This window comes from Poecile atricapillus, chromosome 3, assembly GCF_030490865.1.
Source record: "Poecile atricapillus isolate bPoeAtr1 chromosome 3, bPoeAtr1.hap1, whole genome shotgun sequence".
NCBI classification, from domain to species: Eukaryota; Metazoa; Chordata; class Aves; order Passeriformes; family Paridae; genus Poecile; species Poecile atricapillus.
This window is the reverse complement of record NC_081251.1, coordinates 3,591,583-3,609,796: the sequence shown is the minus strand read 5'-3', so window position 1 is coordinate 3,609,796 and position 18,214 is coordinate 3,591,583. Positions and strand designations below refer to the sequence as shown.

The 18,214-nt window shown below is 47.3% G+C and overlaps 1 protein-coding gene across 1 annotated transcript in view; it reads right to left on the bottom strand.

Annotated features, from left to right (window-relative positions):
• Positions 1–18,214, bottom strand: part of BLK (BLK proto-oncogene, Src family tyrosine kinase) — a 46,378-nt gene that overhangs the window by 27,630 nt on the left and 534 nt on the right. Inside the window, exon 3 of the mRNA XM_058835073.1 lies at positions 362–464. Within this exon, the coding sequence (XP_058691056.1) occupies positions 362–463 (102 nt within the window). The 5' untranslated portion in view covers position 464. The remainder of the gene's footprint in view (positions 1–361; positions 465–18,214) is intronic.

Here is an 18,214-nt window from a genome sequence, read left to right as displayed (position 1 = left end):
GATGAGAAGATATTTCAAAGTACCAATACACAGTATTTTAGGGGTTTTATATATACAGAGGTTTCTCAGAGCCCTTCCCATCCCTGTCCAAAAGGGATCAGCTGGGAGGACCAGGTTTTCCAGAGAAGCTGTGGATGACCCTGGATCCCTGGAAGTGTCCAAGGCCAGTTTGGACAAGGCTTGGAGCAGCCTGGAATAGTGGAAGATGTCCCTGCCCATGGCAGGGGGTGGAACTGGATGGGCTTTCAGCCATCAACCCAAATAATTCTGTGATTCTGTGATTCTAAAAATTGCCTGCATCACTGCAGACACCAGCTGAGCTGTGAGGGGATCCCCAAAGGACACAAAACTGCAGGCTTACCTTGGGTGGGGCAGGAGGAGGTTTGCCCTTGGTTTTTGGGTTGCCTCCAGAAGTGTGTTTCTCATTGGGCATCAGCTGATTTTTGCTGCCAAACAACCCCATCCTGGAAGGAAGAGCAGAAATTGTTTTTAATGAGATTGCTCTTGGGGAAAGGTGCAGGCACAAAACAGTCTTTGCATTCATGAAGAACCAGGTGGGGAAGATCAGAATGCAGGACAATGGGACAGGGAAGAGAGGAGTTGAAAACCATCCTGTCTACAGTCCTCCCGCTACCTTGGACCTTGTGAGCCCCATGGTTTGTGTTCCCATATGACCCTGGTGTTTCACACTTGGCAAATGAGGTTCAGACAGATGCTGTAAGTCACCAAAAAAACAAACAAAGAAAAGGCTGAAATGCTTTGGATATGTCCACTCTCCAACTCAGAGATCCCCACCTGATACTGAACTTGCTCCAGAGCTGGGTGATGGCAGAGGGATGAAGGTGGATTTATCAATAGCCCTGTGCTGAGCTGTTCAGCTGCACCAGGGCTTCAGGAGTGTCACACAGTGCCTGGCCCAGGAATGAGACACCTCAGGCTGCTCAGAGCTTTCTGCAGCTCGTGTCCCTCCCACGCAGCGAGGGCAGTGCGCAGATGTGGCCGTGCACAGAACCAGTCACGCTGCTCCTCACGTTTCAGCAGAACAAACTCACACCTGGTTTGTCCAGGAAGCCACAGGAACCTCTTTGGCCCTTTGGAATACTGTAAGAAGTTTTAGGAACGTGGTGCAGCTTGCATCCATCCTGCTTGTAAAGTGTGGGCTGAGGGATTGTCTCATCCATCTGCAACAGTCAGGTACTTTTTGGTGTGCTCTGGGTCCTCACAAGGTGTGGTTCTCCCAGAAATCATGGATTAGGTTCCCCCATACCCTATGGATACCTCAGACCTCCTGGACACCCCAAGGATCACTTGACACAAAGGAATCAAACCCTTTCCATGGATCATCATCTGTTCTGCATTAAGGTTTCCAAACTTGGGCTTGAGGAGTGTTTGACTTTCATCCTAGAAATGTAATTTCAGCTCCGGTCAGGAATTCAAGGATAATAATGGGTCTGGATAGCCAAAATGGCCAAACTCTGCTTGGAGCCTCAAAAATGAAGGAGCAGATGAAGCCAGCATTGCTGAAGTGCAACATCCAGTGCCAAAGTCTGCCCCACCCCTGCTTTGAACCAAAGGCTTTGGAAGGTATGGGCTATATGCCCCAAAACCCCCAAAATTCAAACCCTGAATACTCAAAGCTGTGCAGAGACAAAATTCACTCCTATTCTTGCCAAAATACCTCAATGTCTGCAGTGATCATGGAGGATCAGGGACCTCAGGTCCAGGGACATCCCCCGAATGTCAGTCTGACATTATGTCTTGGTAGTCAGACTCCAACCAGTGTGTTCAGAAAAGCTCCAAGCAAGCCAGACTCACAGGGAAACATATTCCAGTAAAAACAACTTTTTTTTTTTTTTTTTTTTTTTTGCTTTCTAGCATGGATCTAATATTTCAAAATCTGGGACTGTGAAATGAGGTTTCTAATGGAGCCATCACAATATTTGAAGGTTTTTTTTTTTGTTTTTTTTTTTTTTTAAATGCTTTCTCCCTTCTGCTTTATTTTTATCATCACTGATTAGGTGTGCAAAACAGAAGGAACTGGTGAAATACTTCAGGATAGCCTGAAACACACTTCCCCCCCATCCAAAACTTTTTCATCTCTGAGATTTCCTTTGACCTGACTTTACAGATGGCCCATCCATCTGTCCCCAGGCCTCAGCTCCACTCCAGGCATTGACAGCGTGGTCAGAGGGGGAGTTTCACCTATTAAATCAACCAGAGCAGTTCCTGCAGCAATTTCATTTTCATCTGGCAGCCTCCAGGCTGCACCCAGAGCTTGCTCTGCTGAGCAGATCTGGTGGGGCAATGGCACATGATTCATTAGAGGAACTTTTCCTGGTTTTCCACTCACAACTTTGTGCCAGGATTTCAGATTCTGGATCGTGGGTTTTTTGCCATGAGGGTGGCTGGAGTTTTCTTTTTACACAGGGAACAGCAAGGTATCATTTCAATTCAAGGTGGGATGATGGATAAGTTTTAGCTGTCACTCATTATCAGCTATGAAAGACAGAAAATCCACCTACATGTTTGACATGGATTTGTTGTCCTTGTTACAGTCTCACTGGAAAATCCTGGGATCTTTGCTGTACTCTGCTCCCAAATGAGAGATAATTCATGCACTGCCGTGTTTCCGGCAGATTTAGGGAAAGTGAGACACAGCACAAGTCAGCAATTTGCTTTGACTGCCAGCTGTGTCACAAGGATGATCTTATGGGAGGACTGACAGACATCCACAGGATCATGGATGCTTCTTTTGGGGTTTCCAGTTGCTCTCAATGCGTGATGGCAACGAAAAATATTTACCCCCTCAAATATATCCTCCCACGCACATCCTCCCTCTCCCCTTCCTCCCTGTGTCAAGCGGGGTAATTCATCCAAAAATAAGAACACCAGGTACTCACATAATTAATGGAATACTAAATAAAAAATAAACAAACAAACAAACAAACAAACAAATAATAATATTTTTATCTATTTATTAATATATTAATTATTTAATATATTTATTTAATATTATATTAATATATTGTATTAAAATATAATATAACATATATAATATAATACATTATTATTATTATTATTATTAATTTGTTTGTTTATTATTTATTTATTTATTTATTTATTTATTTATTTATTTATTTAATGTTTGAGATTATCTGGGGGCCTGCAAAAGGGTATAAAACTCTGTTGGAGATTTGACCCACTGGACCAGCTGATCTTCCAAGATGGAAAGCAACTTCTGGATGGGTCTTGACCCTGGCAGGGACACCTGCAGGACATGCAGCCCAAAGATGGGGAACACTCACTTTTGGGTGGGTGAGTTTTAATTTTAATTTTAATTTTAATTTCAATTTTAATTTAATTTTAATTTAATTTCCATTTTCAATTTTTTCTGTTCAGATACAGAGATAAATCCTAAAGTAGCTCCACAGGTGCTTTGCAATTATGAATTCTGCAGGGCCAAAGACTGAAAATCTGTACATTTCTAGCTGAACTTGCTTACACTGTAATGATTTAGTCATAGCCTGTTGATCAAATCTGAGCCTAAGTGGTGTGAGCCACACTTAGCCGTCTTTGAGCCATTTAGAAAGGGAGGAGATCTCATGACTCACCAGGAGAAACTGCGACCTGGTGACATTATAACATAGATGATGGAGCTGTTATTTATTCATTAGCAATATTTATTGTATTAGCTATAAATCTAATCATAATCACCCACACCATCACTGTGTCCTGCTTCTCCCACTGGGCCAAGAATCTTCTTGTAGTGACAGCACAGGTGGGGCAGAAAGGGAAAGGCCTGGAGGAACATCAACCTCAGCGAGTCCCACCAGGGCTTGGGGCCATCCCAGCTCCTCTGGCAGTGTTTGAGAGGAGTGGGGACCACAGCCTGACCTGTGCACCCCTGGGGGGACATTGCAGCCCTTTCTGCACCCTGCTGAGACTGGAAACACCTCTCTGCAGCCTTGGGCAGGCTCAGCCTTGGCCCCACGCGAGTGTCGGAGACGCAGCCGTGTAAAAGCCGCTCAGAGAGGGGAACAGCACAGCCCACTGCAGGTCAAGCCTCCCACAAAGGTCACTCGCTCCCACCCACTCACAGAAGGGGTTAGAGCAGCTCTGGGGATTCACAGAATCCCTACAAATTCCACCAGTCCCACTCTCCCACTTGCCTCCGACACCTTCGGCAGCTAACGCCACCATCCTTTGGGCCAGCAGATGCTGAACAAAACCCAAAAGAGTCCTGCAGACAAATTTTGGATAGAGAGAGCTGCAGGTTCCCATTTCACAGCTGAAATTCAATTGTCAAAAAATAATTTTATTTTCAAAAATAAAGGCAGCTGAATTGAGTGTACGTCACGCCAACGTGTTTCACTTCTGATTAACGCTTTTAAAAATTATCTTCACAAGAAAAAACAAATGAGAAAAGCCATTTAGAGTAGTTCTCCCACCCCGTTTTTATTTTTTTTTCCCCCCACTGGAAAGGAGCACTGTGGAGAACACAATAACTCAGAAAATCATGGAAATTTCCTTTAGTGAATTTATAGTTTTTCACATCTAAAAATATTGGTTCTATTTAATGACTAAGAGGGGAGAAACTTTTTTCCTCAAGCCTCCAAATTAATAAAACAAGTCCTTTTTAAAGTGGCCAAAAATCAAAGCAGAACAAGCAGAACAAAAAAGTTTTTAGGCAACACAAAGTTTTTTTCCATATCCCTCTTCATCAGGGAATGAAGTGATAAGACAAGGAGAAATGGGTTTAAACTGAGAGTGGAAATTTAGGTCTGATATACAGAAGAAATTCTCCCCTGTGAGGGTGGGGAGGCCCTGGCACAGGGTGCCCAGAGAAGCTGTGGATGACCCTGGATCCCTGGAAGTGTCCAAGGCCAGGTTGGATAGGGCTTGGATCAACCTGGGATAGTGGGAGTTGTCCCTGCCCATGGCAGGGGGTGGAATGAGGTGATCTTTAAGGTCCCTTCCAATCCAAACCATTTTACGATTTTATGATCCTATATGCATTAAAAAAATATCAAAAAACATCTTTAGAAACAAAATTATGGAATTCTTGGGGTGGTCCTGTGCAGGTCCAGGAGCTGGACTTGATGATCCTTGTGGGCCCCTTACAACTCAGGATATTCTACAGTTTCATGAGTCCAGCTCAGCTGCTGCTAGGTCATGAGTAAAAAATATTTGGTGCAGAGATGTTCCTGGGAGAGCCAAGCTGAGGAAGCCAACAGACACCAGGACAACGAGCTCTGTGGTGCAGCCAGCCCTGAATTTGTGGGACAGATGTGCAGGTCACAGGAACACCAGGTGTTATGGGCAGAACCTCTAAAACAGGCTGGGTGCCCACACTGGGGGATGATAGAATGCAATTTTAGCAGCCTTCACAGGGGCAAGTGAAGTGGCATTTTGGCTACAGAGGGGTGGACACAGGTTCAGGTGTTTCTGCAGGAATGGGTCAAAGGGAGTTCTTCCAAAGATCACAGAATCACAGAATATCCTAAGTTGGAAGGAACCCACAAGGATCATCGATCCAGCTCCTGGCCCTACCCAAGACATCCCAACAATCCCACCCTGGGCATCCCTGAGAGCATTGTCCAAACACTCCTGGCGCTCTGGCAGCCCTGAAGCTGTGGCCATTCCCTGGGGAGCTCTTCCAGTGCCTGACATGCTCTGGGGAAAGAACCTTTCCCTGATATCCAACCCAAACCTCCCTGGTTTGTTTCACACCATTGCCTTGGGTTCTGTCATTTCAAAGCTTTGTCCGTCTCATTTTTACAGTGAGCAGCCCCAAATCACCTACTGACATTGGCTGCTTTCCTCTACCAGGGCAAAAGAGATTGAAAGTCATTTTTGAAGAGAATTCAGCGCTTTCTGCAAGAGGGATGTGGAGGACACTGTCAGGCAGCCTTGGGATTGCATGGGCGGGTACAGGAAAGGAAACAAGACCAAATCGAGCAGAAAAGCAGAAGTCTTGGCTCACCATTTGCCTCAACCCCATGAAACTGCCATGGAAAAAGAGGTTAATACCCAAGTAAGCCTATAGAGTTTCACTCTGAAGGCAGCTCCAAAAAAAAAACCCCTAAGCCTACTGAAATCACAAAATGAGCCCCCTTTCCACCCAGATTCTGCAGTGGGTGCAACAAAGTGCATTAACGGTTCAGCAAGATCAGATATTTTAATTAATTTTAAAACTTAAGAATGTCGCTTTTTATAAGAACACATTTTTAAAAGGAAATGATTCAAAAACTCTAAAATAATTACTTTGAAACTGCAGATCTAGCCTATTATGAAGAGTTTAAATGCTGAATTTATCTTTTCAAGTCCTCCCCTGTCCTGAAAGAATTGCTGAAATCAATTCACTTCAGATGCAATAATTTATGGATTCCAAATTTGCATTTTTGCATCAGTGAAGAGCAAAAAATTCAGTAAAATAAATTTCCTCCAGTTCTCAGCACATCACAGATGCATTCAAATCTCTTTCCCCTCTATCAAATAGCTCTTCAGAACATTTCCTGACCTAGCACCCTTGGATTGCTTTGCAAGACACAAAATTGAAGAATTACTGAAGATCTTGGTGGATTAGCTCCTTAAATAAAAAGGAAGATTTGCTACTGAAGCAGTTTTTGCTGTGACTGTTTTCTGCTTCTGCTGGGTTTTGGTCAAGTCCTTCTTAGCTCATATTTTGAAACAATTTGCGACCTCAATGCTAAGAGGAGGTAAGGAGACAGCTCCGAACCAACGTGCTGTGCTATAAAGAGCACTGAAACCATGAGCAAGGTCTTTCTCAGAGGCAGAAGGTGGAAGCTACAGCCATTCCCCGTGACATGGTGGCCAAAGCCTGGCTGCCCCATCCCTGGAGGTGTTCAAGGCCAGGGTGGATGAGTCTTGGAGCAACTTGGTCTAGTGGAAGGTGTCCCTGCCCATGGCTTTAAGGTCCCTTCCAATCCAAACCAAACCATTCTGTGATTCCATGATTCCAGCACTGCAGGAAGTCCCTGTGAAGAGCTGGAGAGCCCAGAGCAAGAATCATCATGGTTCTTGCTGGGGAGAGAAGCAGAAGTTGGGTTTCCATGTTGCATCCCCGCTGGAGAACTGGGAATATCCTACTGGCAGTGTGCAGACCCCATTCCAGTCCTGATCTTTGATGGATACCAGGTTGTGTTTGTGCAGTGAGGACTCTGTCAAACACTCTGGTCCATGTCAAAGGTCCTTGAAGGAGGACAGAGAACCCCCAGGAGCAGCTGGGCTCTCCTGCTGAGGTGAGGTGCTGATGTTGGGGCTGATCCATCATAAAGCCTCTTACACCCAAAGAATCCCAAAGCAGCTGTAGCTGCCTCCTTCTCTTGGCCCCATCCTCCTCCATCCCCTTTCCAATGCACCTCCCTGGCTTGGACTCTCTCCAGGTCCCAGTCTTGAGCACAGCCAGTGTGGCCAAATTGTCTTAGAAATATCTGTTCCCTGGCAGCCCAGGGCAGATGGACAACAAATCCAGGAGCTTTGTGGTCCTGTGATTTTTCCCTAAGTGAGGATTACACATTTCAGGAAAGAGAATAAAGCCCACTGGCTTATTTGAGGATCTCCTGCTACAATCCAAGCCACCTTTCCATTTCTATTACAATTTATATCTGCCTTAAATCTACCATTTTTCTTCGGCCATGCTTTGCAGGTGAACCTGGCCCAAGTAAGCCAACCAAGCGGAAAATCCATCTGTTGCAGGCCTTTCTGAAGAGCTGGGACAATCTGTGGCAGAAGGCTGTGTGAGGCTGGAGGGATGTGGGAGCACACGGATTTCCAGGACCTTGAGTTTAAGCAGACGCAGAAAATTTTTTGACAGGGAATTTAAAAAAAAAAAATTAAAAAAAAAAATGAAGAGAAGATAATAAAAGCTTCTTGCTCATTCCAGAAGAAATAAAACAGCCTCCTGTTGCCAGACTGGTCATTCCCTAATCAAAACATCTGTCTGGAGGAAAAATGGCTGCTTACATTGAGCTTTGCATCCTGCTGGAAGCAGATGCTCGGCTGGGCTGCAGGAGGCTGCAGGCCAGGAAACAGAGCCAGGGATCAGGGTCTTGGAGAGGGGAAAAGCAGGAGGGCAGACTGCTTATCCCATCTCCCTTTATGCTTCCCTGATGAGCTCAGCCCAGGCAGCAAGGTGGGATGCTTGCTGGGAATGTCTCTGCAGGACTGGGGGGCAGCGGGATGCACTGGGGTGGGTAAGGAGCAGGATGGGTCCAGGAGAACGAGGCACATCCCTCTGGATGAGGGACCTGCAGCCACTCTGGGCTTCTTCAGGTTTTGTGATAAAACTCCACTGCCCAACAGCACTTCCTGCAGAACCTGGAATTTCAACCCAAATTTAAACTCAAACCTCTCTCTGCCCAGGGTTGGTCTGGGCCAAATTGGGGATGGGTGCTGGGTGAGCTGGGGCACAGCAGGGAGAAATCCCCTCTGCAGGCCACCCCTGCCTGGCATCCAAACCCTATGGAAGTGGGCACAGGCCATGGTCCCTTGGCCAGAATCCCTGATGTTCCATCCCACAGCACCTGGAGGACACATCTCAGGAATCTGTAGGGATGTAGGGATCTCCCAGCTCTGAGAAGGTGAGGAGATGGATGGGATCCATGCCTTTGTGCGTGGCCACCCTAACTTCTGCCCTGGGAAAGGCTCTTCCTGGAGGCCCTGCATTCCAGGGGATGACTTTTCCCAGGGAGAGGACAGCATTTTAGAGGACCAAGAGGAGAAATGGACCTGGTGGCAGGCTGGTGCTCAGGAATTCCATTCCTTGGATCGGGTCTTGGAGGGAATGATGCTCCCTCCCACCACACTCAGCTGAGGCAGAGGTCTATAGGGAAGGATGCACATCTCCAATTCCCCACCTGAACACCTCCAACTGCGTGTCAGGAATAGCAGTGGTTTGCCAGAGCACTTTCCTACTCATCACAGCTGAGTCCAGCTCCTGTCAGCCTTCCCCACATGTAAATCCTCTCTTCTCCTCCAGAATGGGGAGGATGGCAGTGCCAGGATGTGCACACCTGGCACTTCTCTGTGCTCCCCTCCTTTTGCAGCAGACTGAGGGAACAGCATCCCTGCAAACCATCCCATGGTGCTGGATCCAGCAGGAGCTGGGAAATGCCTCCATCATCTCTTTAACCCGCAGATTGTGGGGAGAGGAAACAGGACAAGGAGGGATGGGAGAGTGGATGAAGACAGATAAAAACCTTCTGGGCTTCTCCCCACCCTCAGGGGAACGTGGATGGGGGTGGGATGTTCCCGACTTGCCTGCTTCCCACGCTGCTGCTCCTGGGGACACGATCCGAGGACGCACGAGCCACTGGCCGGACCCATGACAGATGCTCCATGGGGCTGAAGGCCCTTCCCAAATTTTTCTTTCAGAGGCCTCTGTCTTCCACCACATCCACACCATCCATGAGACCAACAGCTTTACACCCCCTGGATCGCAGGAGCAGCCTGGTTTTGCAAATGCTTTTAATGGGATTTCTTTTTTTAATCAGGTCTTTGTGTCAGAACTGGCTCTTTTCTCCCCCCCCTAAGGATTCCTTGCTCTATTTTGATTATAAAAATGATCACCTGGGAGGGGGAGGGAGTTGCACTTCCCAGACAACCTGGCCAATGAAAATAACAATGAGGAAGGCGAGAAACACAAAGAGAATCCAGACACAAACCCCAGCAAATGCCACAGGCTATTAACAGCTGCTGTTAAAAGCAGTGAAAATGATTGTGCTTCCACTATGCAAACCACCCAATTTCAGGAAACAACCCAACAAACTGGCTTTGCAATGATCTTTCCTTTCTGTGACTAAAAAAAGACATTTTTCTGATGAAACACATCTTGTTCCAGCCAGCCCCATCCCTCTATGAACCTACTCAACCATAGCAGCATGGTCTAACAAATTAAGACCTGGTCAGGGACTTGTGGGTGGCTCTGAGGAAGTGACTTTCTCACTTTGCCTCATCATGCTCAATTGAGGGACTGGAAGTGTGTCCTGGGAGATAAATGTTGTATAAGAAGCAGGATTTGTTTCTACAGAGGCTTCCCATGGTGGGTGTTCAACGAGCTGGCTCCTCTGGGTTGTTTTCAGTGTATTTTCTTAAGCTGTTGCAAACACAAGGCCCCCAAAAACCACCGTGTACACCTCTGTGGGTAATTGCACGGCGTCATCTCTGTGTTGTAGGTGGCAGCAGGAGGGAAAAGGATGCTGGGTCTCAGCCAGCCCCTGGCTGGGGTGACCTCACATGGTTTACACTTCAGCTGTCCCCACTGAGCAGGACAAACACCAGCCAGCATCTGCAGGGTGTGATGCACGAGATAAAGGTCACCCCATGCTGGTGATGCTGTTTACAGGAGGAAAAGCTTCACGGGGCAGATCTGAGCTGAGGTCAGGGCAGAAGACCTTTACCAGCCACAGGACACCAGGACAACAAGAGGGTGGCTGAGGACACGGTGACGTGTGAGGTGGGGACAGCTGCTCCAGGGTGCACCTGGCTGGTGGCCCTGTCTGGAAACTTGGGATGGGAATCAGCCTTGGCTCTGCAGCTGTGCTCCTGACAAAGGAAGACAACCCCATGGAGGGCTGCAAGGCTGTCTGGGCCATACACAGGGGCCTGCAAGTCCTTGGGGGTCACACTGAGTCCATCATGTGGAGGGTCAGCACAGAATCCCAGAATCTCTAAATCCCAGATTCCCAGAATCCCAGAATTGTTCGAGATTGGAAGGGGCCTCTGGAGATCACCCAGTCCAATCCTGTTGCTAAGGTAGGATCACCTGTAGCAGGTAGCACAGGAACACATCCAGGTGGATCTGGGATGTCTCCAGAGAAGAAACTCCACACCCTCCCTGGGCAGCTGTTTCAGTGCTCTGACGCACTCAACATAAAGAATTCCTTCATCATGGTTGAGGTAGAATCTCTTGTGGTTTATTTTATGTCCATTTCTGCTCATCCTGTGGCTGGGCACCACTGAAAAGTGCCTGTCACCATCCTCTGACACCCTCCAAGCCTGGGTGACACCGAAGACAATCAGGACAGACACCCAGCCCAGCAGGCCCCAGCCAGGTGTGCCTGCTCTCAGAGACACAGAAATGAGGAAGCCCTTGCAGATTTGCCAGACTTCCCCCTGGCAGTTTGCATTTTCCCTTCCCAATTCTCCTCCAGCTAAGGACAGGGCACGGAGGTGGAGCTGCTCAGGTTTGGGGCTGGGGAAGAAAAGAACGGTGGCAGGTTAGGTGGAGTACTTTGAGCTTTAGGACAGGGCCTCACCATTTGGTGGGTGACCTCTCTCTGCTAAATGAGCTTCACCTCCTATCCCTATGAAAAGGGAAGTTGTTCTTTCAGAAAGCTGCTGTCATCCACCCTTGGGGTGGGAAGGAGGAGCCACCAGGAGGTGCAGCAAAGGCTGAGCGCTGAGGGAGTGCCTGCCAAGTCATCCTGGGAACAGGGTGACAGCATGGCAGCTCCAGACAGAAACCTGCTTCTGATTTGAGACACGTTCTCCCTGCTGACAGCGGGGAAACCCAGCAGATGCAGCTGCCTGCTGCAAAGGCTCTCCCAGTCATGGCTGCAGTTCAAGCTGCTCAAAAGCAAGAATTAAAAATTAATAGGATTGCACCTGGTGTGGTTTGCCTGCTGCATCCCAGGGAGGTCTTTCTGGTATCTAAGGTACCCTGTGTGTCACCTGGGGCACATCCCTTCATTCCTGGGCCTCCTCTGTTTCCTCCAGCCTGGGGATCTCGTGGCCACGAGATGGAGCTTCTGGAGTCCAGAAGTCCAGACAATTTGGTTCCTCAGCCCAGGGATGACCTCTGAAAGCAGCTGGAGGGGGAACCCTGAGAAACCTTGTGAAAAATTGCATGAAAAAGGGAAAAAGCCTCTCCTTTGCAGCTCCCAGCCACTCCAGATGGGCTCCATCTGTTCCTGTTCCCCCAACCTGAAAGCACAGGCTGTGATCTCACCCAGCCAAGCAGGGTCTTTATGGTGGTGGCTTCCATCCTGTTTTCATATGTCAGCCCCCAGATGCTCCCCAGTGTCTTTGCAGGCCCCTACATGAATGTGAAATGATGGAATTACAGAATCACAAAACAGTTTGGGTTGGAAGGGACCTTAAAGACCATCCAGTCCCACCCCCTGCCATGGGCAGGGACACGTTCCACGATCCCAGGTTGCTCCAAGCCTCATCCAACCTGATCTTTGACTCTTCCAGGGATCCAGGGGCAGCCACAGCTTCTCTGGGCACCCTGTACCAGGGCCTCACCACCCTCACAGGGAAAAAAATTCTTCCAAATATCCCATCTATCCTATCCTAATATCCAATCTAAACCTCTCTCTCAGTTTGAAGCTGTTCCTGGGAAAGCCTCTCTCCAGATGACCCCACAGCCCACCAGGATGACCCCACAGCCGGACTCCTGCAGTGGTGGCCCCAGCACAGCCTCCTTCTGCAGCAGCACCCATCCCATGGCATTTTATCCATTTCACACTGAGCCAAAGGCATTCCTGTTGGGATTTCTGCTGCAGGAGTGACTCCAGCTTTGCTCTGAACCCTCCAAGAGGGATGAAGGTTCCTCTGCTTTCCCAGCTGGACCCCAGGACTTCTTCCCCATCCTGCTGCTGCAAAAGCTGGGCAGCTCATTTCCTCTAGACATTGTTTTCATGGGCTGGCCAAGCTTTTCTCTTCCCTTTTAGGAATGAGTATTCTCCTTTACCATCAGGATCTCCCTGTTCCCACTCCTCTAGCAGATTAAAAGCTTACTGACAGTGTCCTGTTGCTCCTGGAAGAGGCTGATGTGTTATAACCAACCCACCAGACTCCATTTTGAGACTTCTGGAGCTCTCCAAGGACTTTTTGAACACTGGGGCAGCATCTCAACTACTGAAACAGGCAAAGTGGTGTTCCTTTCCCACTCTGAAATATTTGGTGGCTGCATCGAAACGCCTGGTGCTGCCCAGAAGCTGTGGTGGCTCCTGGATTTTATTTATCCATTTGTGTTAATTATGTTTATTTAAAGTCGATCCTGATTTCACCAGCCCTCCTGTTGGATCTCTCCAAGAGACAGGCTATCCCTTTATCCCTGATCTGAAGGAAAGCAGAGGATTTTCCCTGATCCCACCCCTGTGTTGGGGATGACACCCAGACACAGACAGCAGGTACCAGATCACCCCAAGTGCCGGATGAGGATGGGCTCCCTCTTGTTTCACTACCATTATTTATTATTAAATCCTCATGGTTTTGCAGGGATATCTCCAGGGACCAGGATGAAAATACAGGTTTTGCTTGATGACAGATGGGAGATATTCTGCCAGTAATTACCACAAAGAGATTTTGTCTGGATCCCGTGAGGAAAAGTCTTCTTGGACAGAGAAAGTGACTCCTACCCAGACCAGTCCTCTCTGCCAGGCTTGTCCTACACTCACACCATGACTATTCTTGGCTCCTTGAAGCAGCCAAGACCTTGTCTCAATATTATTTCCTTTCTGATGCTTGTAAAGAAAGAAGGAACCCATTACTTTTTAATCCCTTATCCAAACTTAGAAGACTAACCCCATTTTCAGAATTAAAATAATATTGAAACATTCTTTTGGTGCTCAAATGAGACAGAAATGTGGCAGAGCAAAGCCAAACCTCACAACCAGATTTGTTACAGAAAGTCATTATTTATGGCACTGAAGAATGGGGCTGATCCACTCTCAGGTTACCTCACATTTGATCTGGCCAGAATTTGTTGCTTCAGAGACAGAAGAAATCTTATTTCCTAAAGTTTCTTGCTTTGTCATTGTCCATCCTGTGCCTGGCATCAGCAGTACTGCACTAAAACTACCAGGATTTCTTCTCACCTGGGTAGGACCAGTCTTATACAGAGTCCCACATTCACAATTCCTTTCCAGTCACAGTTATTATTCCTTGGCAGACCACTCAGTAACTTTCAGAATGCTTTTTCCAACTTTTTCACCACAATTTTCAGGGAAAAAAAAGCATTCCATGGGAAATCACCACCTTTCAAAAGGTTCTGTCACAGAAACACCACAAATATTGGCACCTTTCACTGGAAAAAAAAAGAATAATAATCGTGCAAGTTTGCTGCATTAATGTCTCAAGCAGCTGTGCTCCTCTTCCTCTGCTTCTAAAATGGCCAAGGCCAAATATGCAAGAGACAGCCAGGAAAAAAATGTGGAGATAAAAGTCAATTTAAAGCTTTTATATCAATTTCTCAGCCTGCTTAGCACGGCATCACTTCTCCCTCTTTCAATCACGCATTTCAGGTGACACCTTGATTTTTCCACAGCCTCTATTCAAAACCCACTTCTCAAGCATCATCCTCCCACAGACACACTTTGAAATGTTCTACCCCAAATTCCAAATGTTTCCAAGTTGTTCACATAACCCTGGATGCCACCATGTTCAGGTGTTGGGCGAGGAACTGTCTGGGCTGAAAGAAGTCTGGCAGTTCCTCTGCACTGACTTTTTGTCACAACTTTTCTTTCTCACCCCAGGTTTTGTGGAGAAGAGGGACCTTCCATGAACGAGGAAACACCATCCTGTAGTAAATTGGGACCATGGGGAGGACCTGGGCATGGCCCCAAACACCTCTTTTGCCTCTTGGCTGTAAGGTCCCTTTAGCAAGGGACAAAGAGTTTTTCACCCAACCTTCATTTTCTTCCTGAAGGTCTCTTCCAACCTAGTGATTCTGTGATTCATCCACCAAAATCATCCCTGATTTTGCCATCACCAAGGCAGACCAGACATCCTGGACACTGAGTAATTTTTCATTCTTCTCCACTCGTTAAGTAGCAAAGAATTCACTTGTGAGCCATGTGTTTATTATTTCTGCTGTGTCTCCTACGTGCCTGACACACGGGACCCCAGGGGTGCTGCTCGCTGCTTTTTGATCAGTAACACATTCCTTGGCTCCCAGAGGAGCAGAAATCCTCAGTGAGATTGGGTCAGATTTGGAAAACTATTTTATAAGTATGTAAGTAAATAAATAAAGAGGGGGAAATTCAGGGGGATGATTTTGAAAAGCACATTTCAGTTCAGAAGCCACGTGTATTTCACAGGGTGGCAGAATCGTAGGACTGGCACCAGGAAGGTCATTAATCTCAGAGACCCCCTAACTTGTACTTCAAATCTTCCAGTGATGGAAATTCCCACTGCTTCCTGACAGTCTATCCCAACCCTCCAATTCCCATAGCCTTAAACTGATTTCCTAACAACCACCACAAATTTCCTTCACTGAAAGGCTCATGACACCCTCTCCTGCCCATGGTGGATTTCCCATCCCTGGAAATGTCCAAGGCCAGGTTGGACAGGGCTTGGAAAAACCTGGGAGAGTAGAGGGTGAAGGTTGAAATGAGGTAATCATTTGAGTTGGAATGAGCTGATCCTTAAGGTCCCTTCCAACACAAACCACTCCATGACCCCATGGTGGACAGCATTCCCTCCCTCTTTGCTGTGTCTCCAGTAAATGAAGCAACATCATTTCTTGTGCTAATTCCACACAATTCACACTTCCCACACCTTGGCTCAATGCTGTCCCTCTCCTTCAGGCATTTATCACTGGGTTTGGAATTTTGAATAGGCAAGGCCACAACCTTTTTGAAATTAAAACTGGCCAGCATTAACAAAGACAAAATTGCTCCGTAAAACCACAGGAGCATTGTTCTCCTGCTCAGTTGCAATGTTTCCTTGGAAAAAAAATTATAATTGAAAGCCATTTTTTCACTTCAACACAAGTTGCTGCTGTGGTTTGAGCTTGGTTTTTGGTGGCGGGGGAGATATTTTTGGCTGGACATTCTGATGGATTTAAACCTGGTGTAGAAAACAGGCTGACCTGTGAGAAGCAAATATCTTGTCCAGCACGAAATTTTGGAATTCTGATTTACACTCCTATTTATTTTTAAGCAAGTGACCGTGACCCTGTCTTGTCCAGTGATGTCCAGTGGTGCAACTGCTCCTTCCACAAGCACCGTCAGGACCCTGGGGCTGTAATTTGTTGCCAAGACCTCTGCAAGGGGGAATTCCTTCCTTTTTTAGCCCCCACAGCTACTTTTAATCTTGCAATGTGGTGTCAGCCTAATGAAAAAAGCCGACTTGCGCCACGTGGAATTAAGGCATGGATGGAAACTTTGGGGCTGACGAGGATTCCTGCAGGATTTAGCCCCAGGTGTCCTGAAAGATTTTTTGCCCATGATAGAACCCCTGCAGGAAATGATTGGCTAGAAGGGAACTCACCCACATGGAGGCAATGCTTGGTTGCCTCCAGAGGCTGGTGAACCGTGGAGGAGCAGTGAGGAAACTCCTTTTTTAACACAGATGGAATGGAAAGAATGAGGGGAAGGAAGGACGGCGAATAATGAAGTAACTGTGCCCAGGAGCTCCTACTCTGCTCAGCACATCCCTGTGCTCCCTGTGAAATCCATCCATGAGAATCCCCCCTTCCCACACCTGCTTGAGATGACAAAAAACCTGGGCTGTTTCTGAAAATGTCCTGAAGGCCTTTTCGGATGCTGATGTGCCCATCAAGGTGCCCGAAGAGGATTAAAGGTTGAGAGGTCGGTCAGGAAGGAAGTCACAAAGCAGAAATAAAGGAGCTGATAGCCGTGTTTGAAAGGGACACACAGCCCAAATTATGAGGGAATGGGATGCCCATCCTAGGATTTTGTGGGTTTAGTAAAGAGGGGGTGGGAGCACACCACCTCCGCTGAAAGCCCGGGGTATAAAAGCATCCCAGAACACCCCACGCTGATTAAACCGAACATGGAAATTCATTGCAAAAAAAAAGGAAGAATAATCAGCAGCACCTTTGCAAAATTTTCGCTTTAATATGCCTTGGGTCTTTCCTCCTCCACCAGAAAATTCAGGTTTTGACTTTGCAATCCTCACGGGGCAGCAATAGCCCTCTGTTGGCAGAACAAAAGAAGAATGGGCCAGAAGGGCTTTTTCGCTGATTTTTGGGTACCAATAAAATGAAAATGCTGCAGGAGGTCTGGGAGAAGAAAGCAGAATATGAACAAGAAATCACAAGCTCCTCAGCCCTCAAATCTTCTGATAAAAATGACTTAAACCTTGACAGAATGACTGACTGAGCATATTAACGAGGGTGCCTGGGCTGCCCTGCAGCTGTCCTTTTTGTATTCCTCATTTCCATCTGCCTTCTCCATCTCCAGCACGTACCCGAGCCTGGACCATGTGCGTGTGCTCTGCATGCAGCAGGAGCCCTCACTGCTGGCAGTGTCCTGGTTTTGCACTTTTAAAGATCCCTAATCAATTAAATACCAGAGCAGCCCATCATGAGAGGCAAGAAGTAAATCACGAGTGGAGTAACTAAAGCACTTTGAAGAGCATTCAGTGGGGCATAATCAGCCACAAAGCCCCGAGGAAACACCTGAGGAGGTCTGAGATGCAAATACCCCACAACAGAGCAAGAGCTATTCCCTCCCAAAAGTGCCACAGCAAGCAGGGATAGCTTGAAATATCCATGCTCCAACTTAGAGCTCTGGAATTTTGAGCCTGACCTAAATTTTAATCAGGAATGAAAGTTATAGGCTTAGTGCAGATCCTGGGAAGTGACCAGGTTAGAAGCAGCAAGTCCACTCTTCCTGCAGATCCCTTGGAGATTTCCAACTTTGCCAGAGGCTCTGTCTAAAACAAGCGTTATCTTTGCAGTGGTTTCACCAGCTTCAGTGGAGGAGCTGGTGAGAACAAAATATTCCATCCAGTGAGACCATTGAAACCATCTGTGTGGTGGAAGAAAGCAAAAACTCTCAAAAATCTCAGATGTGCCTCTCTACAAGTGGGGGATTAAAGATTTGACCCTTCCCCGCACTGTCTGCAGCACCCAAAGGTTGCTGTGCTGGAAGCTGAGCACCCAAACTTCCACCTCCCCTCAGCTTCAGAGCTGGGTCCCTGATCTCACCTTCTCCTGTCACTCTCATTTCCAAGAAACTCAGCTGGATGAAACTCGTGCATTCTCGTCTATCATCTGCTTTCACCATTTTTAAGATAAAAAAGGTTGTGCCTGAGAGAGAGCCCACTGGGTGAGCGTCTTGGAGCATCAGTCCCACCTCAGAGCATTCCCAATTCCAGCACTGGGAAGCTGCCAGGAGGAAACACAGACACACCCCCTGTCCTGGGCCACAGCAGCAGTTTGTCTCACTGGACTTCCCACCTAAATCTTAAAGGCCTTAATAATCACTGGATTATT